Genomic DNA, 10,780 nt, shown 5'->3' with positions numbered 1-10,780 from the left:
TTGATTTCAGAGAGGTTGGGAGAGGGGGAGAGACAGATAGAAACATCAATGATGAGAGAGAATCATTGATGGGCTGCCTCCTGCATGCCGCCTACTGAGGATCAAGCCCGTAACCTGGGCACATGCCCTTGAATGAAATCGAACACAGAACCGTTCAGTCCACAGGCTGACGCTCTATCCACTGAGCCAAACTGGCTAGGGCTAACCTTTTTTTTTTTTTTTTAAATCTTTATCTTTAATTCCTTTATTAGTTAGGGTATTGTTTTTGTTTTTAATTTCAAGTTCATTCCTGAAAACACCTGGCCCATGTCCCAGTGTTGTGTTGCAGAAGTGAGACCTCTGGGCTTAGTCACAGAGCTTAGAAATGCTAGAATAGGAGTTCCATTATCCTGGAACTCAGCTTGGCCTCAGCTCTCACTCATTTGGCAAACTTGACCACGTCAGTATAGCCTTCTTCACAGAATGGGTGCAGCAATGTCTGCTCCACAAGGCTGAGGCGTGCAAATGACGAGAAGCGCCAGAAACATTCTGCTCTCGTGCAATCTGGGGTTACTTAGTTCGCAGTCAAATCTTCATGGACACCTTATCTGTCCTACCTTCAAGCCCTGGCCCTCAGGTAGCTGTCAGCCCCACAGGCCCTTCTGCTTGTGCCTGAGTTTGCTAAGGCTGCAGAGACCCACAAGGGCACCATGACCCCCTCCTCCAGCTGGCTGTCTGCTTCGCCCTGGTTCCAGCACCCTTCCCTCCCTCAGTTCCCGATGCTGCCTTAAGCTGGTCCTACCACCAGGCTACCCAGCTGCCCTGCGGATCTCCCTTCTGCTCCCAATTCCTGACTCCCTCTGCCGACCCCTTGGGACTGGGCTGGGCCCCCTACAGCTGGGCTGGGGCTCCAGCGTAAAGCCGACCTACTTGTGGAACCAGGTGGTTTTCATGTACTCCACGTTGTAGTACTTGACCTTGCTGAAGATCCGGATCCCCTCCTCCGTCCCCTGGACTTCCAGCGGGGTGGCAGAGAGCACTGGGGAGGCAGAGGAGAGGCATGAGTCTCTACTGAGCTCCTTCGGGCAGCACATTTTGGGGCCTGCCAGCTTGTCCCTGCTCTCGGGGTGCGGTGGGAGGATGCAGTGTTGTGAGGAGGCAGGAGCTTCTCCTCCCTCCGCCCCCTGTCCTTGGGTTTGGAGACTAAGCCCACTCCCAGGAGCCAAGACTGGTTGCAGCTCCCTGGAGGTGACTTGGCATCAGGGAGGGTGGGGCAGAGAGGGGCTTACTTACCACCAATCCTGCCCAGCTCCGTGAAGACGGCGTCCAGGGCTGGGGGGAGACAGAGAGAGCGGTCAGTGGGTGTCTGACTCCCCCGTGGATGCACCAGGAGGGGGACACCCTTAGAAAGGCTGGAGGAGCTCTTGAGCGGCTCTCGGGGCACAGGGAGCCCTGCAGGATGCCTGCCACGGTCGGGGCGGGAGGGAGCCTGGGGCACTGAGTGACGGATAAGGCAGGGGCGCCCCGGGTGGAGGCCAACTGGGCCGACCTGACAATGCTCTTGCCAGCTGCGCCAACAGCTGGATGAGGAGCCAGGGGCCCCTGTGGGGCAGAGGAGTGAACCCGGGCTGGGAGTCTTGAAGCCTGGGCTCACTGTGGAATGTTTCAGTGAACATGGGCATCAGTGTCACGCAGACCAGACCCCTGCCACTGACTAGCTGTGCAGCTTTGGGCCCGTCGCTTAACCTCTCTGGGCCTCAGTTGCCATGTTGGGGGCCAGATGTAAGCTGGCAAGGTCCTTGTACCTGAAAGGGCTAGCAAGGCTGGGACCCTTACCCACACAGTTTTCCCAGACTTGTTTGGATGGCGATTATCAGTAGAATGAGAGCAACATTTGTAGAATGAGAATAGCCTTTCATAGCTTGCCAAGAAGTCTGTAACTATTTACTGAGATATGCTGTACTGAGAACTTGTCCTTCTGCTGTGTCTCTCCCTTAGAGATTAAGAGGAGCAAAGAATACATTCCTCTTGACAGACCTCCTATTCAGTGTGTTATGTATAAATAAGATTGCATGACTAATAAACTCGCTTCAGTTCTTTGAGAACTGGGGTCCTCCCGACCCCGCTTTCCTGTCTTTCTTTCTTTTCTCAATTCCCACCTCCCTGCCTCAGCCCGGCTCAACCTTGTCAGGCTGGCCCTGACATTGCCCCAGGTGCTATGGGGCTCCAGACCACTGTCTCTTGGTTCAGTGTGCTCTCCCCCTGGCCCTCCTGGCCCACCTCCAACATCGCCAGCTCCTACCTTCCCCTGTGAGGTCCAGTACGGTGTCATCCTGCCCTCGGTCATCAGAAACCGCCGCTCTATAAATTCCCATGTCCTCCTTGGACAGCTGGAAGGAAGTGAGTGAAGGCAGGGTCAGCTGGGCTCCAGGCCGGGCCTCGCTCTCTGCGTGATCTCTGGCAAGACCCATCTCCTCCCCGGGCCTCAGTTTACCCATCTGGTATGGGTGCGCTCTAAGGCTCCCTCCAGCTCCAGAGCCCCCTGATTCCAACTCAGGGCTGGTCTGGGCCTGAGGGTGTGGTAGGTGGACAGTAGAGAGCAGCTGCTCCAAGCAGAGCGAGTGGCCCTTCCCCGTGGAGCCTGTCCCAGCACCACTCACCCCCCACCTGGGCTGCCTGCTTCTGGGGGCCCTGGAAGGAGGGGCCCCCTGCAGTTGTCAGAAGGAATGTGTTCCTTCCCTCAGGACAAGGGGGTCCTCTCTGGCACATGCTCGTTAACCCCAAAATGAAGCCTGAAGCCACACATAAGTACCACTTGTGTGGTAATATATATATATATATATTTGATTTCAGAGAGGAAAGGAGAGGGAGAGAGAGATAGAAACATCAGTAATGAGAGGGAGTCATGGATTGGCTGCCCCCTGCAAGCCCCACACTAGGGATCGAGCCCGAAACCCAGGCACGTGCCCTGACTGGGAATTGAACCATGACCTCCTGGTTCATAGGTCAATGGTCAACCACTGAGCACGCTGGCCTGGCTGGGTGGTATGACCTCTAAAAAATTATTTTTATTGATTTCAGAGAAGAAGGGAGAGAGATAGAGAGATAGAAACATCAATGATGAGAAAGCATCATTGATTGGCTGCCTCCTGCACGCTCCCTACTGGGGGGGGATCTAGCCCACAACCCAGGCATGTGCCCTTGGCCAGAATCGAACCTGGGATCCTTTAGTCCACAGGTCGGCGCTCTATCCACTGAGCCAAACTGGCTAGGGCTGGGTGGTACTTTTAAAACAAGGTCCACAGGTCAGATGTGACTTCTCATTACCCAGCGTCTCCCTCAGGGCCTGGGGAGTGATGTTTGCCTCCCTGTCCCCTCAGCCCCACCATTTCTACATCGTGTGCTGTGAGGCAGGGCCAAGGCAGAGGCAGCTCCTCACCTGGGGACCAAAGGGCCAAACCCCAAGAGTCCTCTCCTAGCCCTTCTCTCCGTCCCCCAAGTGAAGGCTCCACAGCCCCTCCCCCACCCTCCGCCCCACACACCCGGGGAAGGTGACTGCAGTGACTTCTGACCCTACTCTCTAGCCTTGGGCCTTTGCACTTAAACCCTCTGAGCCTCGGTTTACTCATCTAAGACGGTGGCAGAATCCTGGCCTGGCTACGTGGTGGCCGTGCTGTGAGGAGCAGGAAGGTACCTCTTTGGAAGCCAGAAAGTTTTGCACTAAGGGGGTTGGATGATCATAAGACTCAGTAGCTATTGAGCATCTACTCGGTGCCAAGCCCTGTGTGAGGAGCTTGCTCCACGAGGACAAAGGCCAACTTGGCATCGTCCCGGCCGGGATGTGGACAAAGACCCTGAATCATCATTTCCTTCCTCGCCAGCAGGTCTGTGCTGCTCCAGTCCCCCTGGGCACCCAGTGCGGCCGCAGGAATCAGCAGCAGGGCAGAAACACACGCGTGGGGCGCGGCTACAGTGTTTTGGCCAGGTTCAAGCCTCGGACTAATGAAAGGACAGGGTCCTCTCATTGCCACGTGCAAGTCCCAGCTGGAGGGCAGGGCCCAATCATAGCCAACAGCTATAGGTGTGAGCTTGAACCTATGGTCTGAACACGTAGCCCCACGTGCCTTGTGATGGAGTTCGGGGGCATGTAGTTGAGTGAGGTTGAAATTCACGAGCATGCTGTAAACAACGTGATCACGCCCCTACTTTGCCTCGTGGCATCTGCTATAAAATAAAGACACGGCTGTGAGTGCTGGCGCTGTCTCCTCATCAGGGAGCAGCGTCCCACTGAGACCCAGCTTTCATTCTCTTGTCTTTTCTCAATCCTTTCACCACCCCCCCCAGCCCCCCAGGGTCACTGAACCAGGCTGAGCTGGCATGGCACATAAGGTGCCCTGGGGCTGAGTATGCCATGGCGGTGCCGGCTCCCCCACACACGAATGTTTGAGAACAAGACTTGCGTTTCTATCTTAACCAGGTCACCTCCTCAGAGGCCACGGGGGACGTGGGTGGGTGAACTGAGTCCTGGGCCTGGTGCCCGGCCTTCACACCCTAAAACCCTAGCCTGTCAGGGCAGGAAGGAATCTGAGAGAGCATCCCTTCCCACCATGAAAACTGAGGTCAGAGGGGAAGTGACTAGCCCAAGGCCACACAGGGGCAGGGCCAGGACTGGAGTCCACACAAAAGGGAAAATCAGTGTTAATGATCCTCTCTTTATTTAAAATCTTGGTATTGTTTCCTTCATGCCTCCCCCAGCCCCATTATTTTGATTTTTAAAAAGATTATATGAAATATCATTTATCATTTGTTGTTATTGTTAATCCTCACTGGAGGATAGTTTTTTCCATGATTTTAGAGAGAATGGAAGGCAGGGGAAGGGGGAGAGAGAGAGAGAGAGAGAGTGAGAGAGAGAGAGAGAGAGAGAGAGAAACATCGATGTAAGAGAGACACATCAATTGGTTGCCTCCTGAACGCGCCCTGACCAGGGTAGGGGATTACGCCTGCAACTGAGGTATGTGCCCTTAACTGGAATCGAACCTGGGGCCCTTCAGCCCGTGGGCTGATGCCCTATCCACTGAGCCAAACTGGCGAGGACTGAAATATTATTTATCTTGATTACTGAGTTTTAGTGCCCCCTAAAATTTGTACCTGTGGTGACTGGCTCACCGGCCTCACCCTAGCCCCGGGCCTGCTCCTGACTCGGCACCCGGAGCCCCTGGCACTGCCCGGAGCTGCACTTACCTCCTCGATGCAGAGGAGCCCTGCTCCGGTCTGCGGGTCGTACTGACCGTCCGGCGCCTCTTTGTTCTGGAAGAACCACTGGAAGCGGGTTTCATTCTTGGTGTTGGTCACCTGGGGAAAGTGGAGACTGCGGCTCCATCAGGCTTCTTTTTAAGTAAAAACTCAGCTCATCAGAACTTTTTCTTTTTTATAAATATGACACTTTCCCCTGCACACACACACACCCCCTCACCGTAAGTCCCAGCCACCTTCTTCCTCACACCCATGTCTCTGCTGGCTTCTGGACTCAGGACTTTTGCTAATGCTGTTCCCCCTGCCTCTCGATCCCTTTGCTGCTCTAGTTTCCTTGTAAACACCTCTGCATCTTAGCCTTGTCAATGGTCACCTCCCTCAGGAAGCCCCCCAGTGTGCACACGAGTCTCGGTCACAGCTGGAGGCACGCTGTTTTCCAAGGGTCCTGACTCAGACCGTGGGCTCCTAAGGACGCCACTTCTTCCTCCTTGTGTGCCCAGTGCCTTGCAGTGTCTGGTGCACAGTAGGTGCTTTGAGTTTGCTGAACGGATATGCTCTGGGAGAGTACCCTCCCCCATCCGGCCCTCCCCCAGCTCCCTAAAGAGGCCGCAGGGTGCCGGGAAGGAGCACCACTCAGAGTCAGACAGACTCTCGGCTCCAACTGTTGATTTTGAGTGGCTTCCCTGTTTGCTCTCCCATCTGTAAAGTGGGGGCGATAATGCCTAACGCACAGATGCTCGTGAGGCAGATGAAATAAAATCATGCTCTGCAGCACCGAGCAGAGTGTCTGGCAAGGCGGCCGACAGATACCAGGGAACCTGTTCAACACATAGACCCCTCACTTGCTCTCAGACCCCGGGCCCCAAAGAACCCCTACCCTGTGCAGCTTGGAGGCCTAGTTCCAGGCTGACCCAACTCACCCTAACTCTGCTCCCTGGGCTCTGCGAAGGGTGGCCTTGCTTTCTGGTTAAGTGCAGTCTCCCTGGGCTACTTTGCAGGTGTGGGATCAACCAGGCACAGGGTATGGATTTTGTGGGAGCAGAGCAAATGCAGCCACCAGGCTTGGGGACAAGCCACAGATAGAGTGGGCCTCGGGGCAGGGCTGGAGGCAGGGACAGGGACTTGCCTTGCAGGTCAGCAACACTTGGCAGTCCTCCGTGACCTTCCACTGTAAGAACTCCTCAAAGTAGGGACCTGCAAGTGCAAAACAAACACGCGCACCCGTCAGAGCTCCGGGCTCGGCCAGGGCGCCACCTGGTGGCGAGACCAGGGAAGCCAGCTGGGATGGGGCAGCTAGTGCCCACGGGTCCCCTTAGATTCTGGCGGCCAGAATCTGGCCCCACCAGAGTGGCAGAGGCGCTAGGGTGAGGCAAGGGAGGTGCCTAGGGTGAAAAATTTAAGGAGGGCTCACTCTCCTCGTGGGGCGAGCGCTGTTTCGTTCTGGCACAGGGACAGAGCTGGACTGAATTGCAGTGGCCTCCCTGGGGGCCCAGCCGGGCTGAGGGATCTATTAACCTAACAGTCCAGAGTTCCCCAGTCCTGACCCCTGGCCCCGTGGCCGAGGCCTTTGAACTTCACCCCAGTAACTCTTACCCTGTTTTCTCTTCCAGTCTCTTTTCTTAGCATCTGCCTTCCTCAGAAGTTTGTCAAAATCTGTGAACACATAGGGAGGGGCTGGCATGAGCCGAGAGGAACGCCGGTCCACAGAGGGGCATCAGGGTGGACAGAAGACCCCAGAGCTGCGAGCTGAGGCCGGGGGCATGGGCGGGGTGGGCAGGGCGCGGCTGACCGTCGTCCACCAGGGCCAGGGTGATCTGGTTTTTGGCTTTTCCGTCTTGGAGCTGAGCTGTGTACGACCCTTTGTCCTCCTCACACAAGTTCTGGATGATCACTTCCACCAGGCCCTTCTCTCGCTCAAAATTGATTTTGCGGTCCTGGGGAGAACAAACCCGAGGTTCACCTTTGCCCTTTTCCAGTCGCAGGGCATTTGCTTTATGGGCACATACGTGCAGTTAGACCTGGAGAGAGGGATGTGCAGAGTAGACGCCTTCGGAGATGGGGAGGGAGCCCTGGATAACCCTCTACTGCTTATGGTGTGGGGTTCTCCCCCGACTCAGCCTCCAAGAACACCCCTGAGGTCCAGCCGGCACAGGGATGAGTCTTGGTGCTTGAATTAATTGCAATTAATAATAAGCTCCAACCCCTATTGTGACTTTTTTTCTTTTCTACTTCTTTTACAATTCCCCATAAAAGTGTAAAGGATAATATTTTAAAAGCCGGTGCACTTGCTATCCAGAATTAACACTTGTTTGTATTCTGTCATATTCTAACAGTTTTAAAAGTTTTCTTTTCCACATTTATTTTATTTTTTAATGTATTTTTATTGATTTCAGAGAGGAAGAGAGAGAGAGAAGCATCAATGATGAGAGAGAAACATTGATCGGCTGCCTCCTGCATGCCCCACACTGGGGATTGAGACCGCAACCCAGGCATGTGCCCTGACTGGGAATCGAACCGTGACCTCATTCATAGGTCAGCCCCATTGTACAGATGCAGAAACAGAGGCATATAGAGGGGAAGGGTCTTGTCCAAGGGCACACAACTGATGGGGATGATATATGAGTCCTGTGACATCTAACCCTGAGCTCTTTCTCGTCTCTCTACAACACATAGTTTCTGGTGGTGATAAAATTCACAAATAATATGATCTCATAATTAAATCTGCCATGAGATTGAAATTGTCTTTGTAAGTAAAAACAGTTGAATATGGGCAACTCGCGTGTCAACTATAAAAGGCAATGGAATACTACAAGTGTAATAGGAAGAAGAAATAAAAGCAATTTCAGGAAATAAAAGTAATATCAGGTACACTCTCATGCTGCACTGATTTATCATGAATTGGTTTGAATTTAAGAAAAGCAAAAAGATAAAAAATTATTCTGTCCAAGAACAGGAAAATGAGTGAAAGAGCATATGTGAAGTGTCTATTTACTTGAATAAAAACTCTATTCAGTGTATGTTAAAACTGTGCGGAAATTCTCTGTATATCTCAAAGTTAGGATCTAGGCTTGGATCATTATCAGTATGAATGTGGGTTTTTCATCTGAAGAATGTCTGGCGGGACATTCAAATGTTGTAGGGGGTGCGGGGAATGCTTTGTGGGATTCGCATTGGCGGGCATCTACCATCCCTGCCATCTGCCCTCCAGGCACTGAAAACCAGGTGTCCCCATCCCCACCCCATCACTGTGACCGTTTCCGATATGTCCGCTAGGGGGCGCTGCCGACCTGTGGGAACCCCTGCCAGGGGAAGCCAGGAGCTGTGCAGGGGACCTCACTGAGGAAGGAACCTGAGTTCCAGTTACCGGTGAGCTGAAGATCTCCTTCTCGTTGAAGATTAGATGCAGCTCAGCGGCCGGAGATAGCTTTTCCACTTCCAGCCAAAGCCGCACCTCTCCTCGCTCCAGGATGTCAATGTTCCAGCCCGAGATCAGCTTGATCACTGCGAGGCAGACAGAAGGCAGGACGGAGTGGGGTGGGCCTGGGCCCCTTCTCCCCTCCCTACTCGGCACCAGCCCCCCTGAGCACGTTGTGTATAGCGCTTGCGTGTCTGAAGGAGACACACTGCGGAGGGGCTCGCTCTAGAGTGAGCTCATTTTAAGGAAGTGTTTCCTCTTCCCACACCTCTGAGGCAGTGCCTCTCACCCTGGCGGACCGCAAGGACTTTCAGAAACATCAATGTCCAGGCTCTGATTTGTCTGGGGCATGGCCTGGGCATTGGGACTTTGCAAAGCTCCTGGGGTGATTCCAATGTGCACCCAAGTGTATGACCCTGCCCGCTACTAGCCAGCGGAGAGAAGCAGAGGTTCCCGTGATGCAAAACCCACCTAAAGAAGAAACATCCCCCCTGCCCTCCTTGCACTCCCTTTCTACCTGGCTTCCACTGCTGACACCCCAGGTCTCTGCCCTCCAGCCCCATGATGCCCCCATGCTCGGCCTCCCCACAAGCCCTCCCCTGACACGCCCCCCCCACTAGTTTTTTGCTTTTGCTGATCCAACTCTGCTCCAAACACCCCAGGAAGTGCCTGAGGATTGCTTACCTGGGTTTCTGATCTCATGGCTCAACTTCTTCAGCTTGTCCAGCTCTGGGACAGGGAAGAGCAAGGAAGAAATCAAAGAGAATGAGATACTGGGACCAGTGGGTCCAGGGCAGCCATCCTAGGGCCCATGCTGGGTGAACGTCCCAGAGAAACACCCCTCAACCTGGGGTCACTTGCTACACAGGCGTTGAAGATGAGCACGGTGGGCCTTAGCCCTGGGGCGACTGAGGGGAATGCAGAGGGCTGCTGCGGGTCACCTTGAGATTAAGTGCTACCTCCCTTGAGAAGTGCCTACTATGTGCCGGGTGCTGCATTATCTCACAGGTCCTCACACACTGCGGTGGGGTGAGCATTACTGTCCACCTCTGACCGCTCCAGGCCCACTGGGTTCTGAGCCCTGTTCTTAACCCCCTGTGATATGCTGCCCTGGTCTCTGAGGTCTGTCTGGCCCCAACACAGCACTTCAGTCTAGAAGTCTCCAGGGCAGCTCTGCTAAGTGCTGCCTCATTTGCTAACTGCCTCTTTGTTAGGCTTTCCCTCCTGCAAAGCTGAGCTCCGAGTCTACATGAGTGTCTGGCACACAGTAGGTACCTAATAAACATGTGTTGCATGGATGACTGGGCAGCGGCAGAGCCCAGTCTCCTTTCCCCTTGTGAGCCCCAGAGTCTTCAGCATGAGTCTGGACTCACAGCAAGAATACTGTCAGAACAAAACATAACGAAAAGCCCATCCATTTTGTTGATGGCTTTAGTTTGCACAGAATCATCTAAATGTTTCTGCATGACAGTGTTTCAGTTGAGGCCCCGAGAGGTGACATGACTTGCTCAAGGTCAAACAGCCAGAAAACTGTGGAATTGTAATTGGGTCTGTCTGGTTTCTGCTTCTTAACAAAATCAAAGGACCTCCTGTGCCATCAACAGGGCTGTCCCCCAGTTGCTATGGAGACAGAAGAGAGTGAGTCTTATCTGTCATTAGCACTGATTTCAGAGCCAAACCGGCCAGGGCTCAGTTCTGTTTAAATCATCCAACATGGATGACCTTTCTATTCTCTGGTTTGTCATAGTCCCCACTGCTCCCTATTGCTATTCTCGTTTCTCAGACGAAATGGTGTGTGTGTGTGTGTGTGTGTGTGTTTTAAGGCTATAGAAGAAAGGAAAATAATTCTGGTAACTTTGCTTTTATCCAAATTAGAAAAAGGAAAGAGAGACAAGAAGAATACGAACTCCACCAGGCAGGGATTTTTGCCCGTTGAGTTCACGGATGTAATCCCAGGACAGTACCTGGCGTATGGACGGTGCTCACTAGATATTTACTAGTTGGCTGACTGACTGGGTGGTGAGGACCCACTTCTCTGGAAATCGCTGCTTTACAAACTTTTGTTGCTTTTTGCAGGCCTCTGGGGGACTCCTTCATAGCCTCTCTCTCTGTGAATGTGGCAGTGGCAGGGAC

General features: G+C 53.5%; 1 protein-coding gene across 1 annotated transcript in view; it reads right to left on the bottom strand.

Annotated features, from left to right (window-relative positions):
- Nucleotides 1-10,780, bottom strand: part of MYOM3 (myomesin 3) — a 76,697-nt gene that overhangs the window by 7,830 nt on the left and 58,087 nt on the right. The window contains exons 24-32 of the mRNA XM_006777545.2: nucleotides 9,332-9,376; nucleotides 8,597-8,733; nucleotides 7,022-7,166; nucleotides 6,826-6,885; nucleotides 6,359-6,426; nucleotides 5,221-5,331; nucleotides 2,282-2,369; nucleotides 1,273-1,311; nucleotides 910-1,018 (exon numbers count right to left, since the gene is read on the bottom strand). Of these exons, the coding sequence (XP_006777608.1) occupies nucleotides 910-1,018; nucleotides 1,273-1,311; nucleotides 2,282-2,369; nucleotides 5,221-5,331; nucleotides 6,359-6,426; nucleotides 6,826-6,885; nucleotides 7,022-7,166; nucleotides 8,597-8,733; nucleotides 9,332-9,376 (802 nt within the window). The remainder of the gene's footprint in view (nucleotides 1-909; nucleotides 1,019-1,272; nucleotides 1,312-2,281; nucleotides 2,370-5,220; nucleotides 5,332-6,358; nucleotides 6,427-6,825; nucleotides 6,886-7,021; nucleotides 7,167-8,596; nucleotides 8,734-9,331; nucleotides 9,377-10,780) is intronic.

This window comes from Myotis davidii, unplaced genomic scaffold (assembly GCF_000327345.1).
Source record: "Myotis davidii unplaced genomic scaffold, ASM32734v1 scaffold149, whole genome shotgun sequence".
NCBI classification, from domain to species: Eukaryota; Metazoa; Chordata; class Mammalia; order Chiroptera; family Vespertilionidae; genus Myotis; species Myotis davidii.
This window is presented reverse-complemented; position numbering and strand designations above follow the sequence as displayed.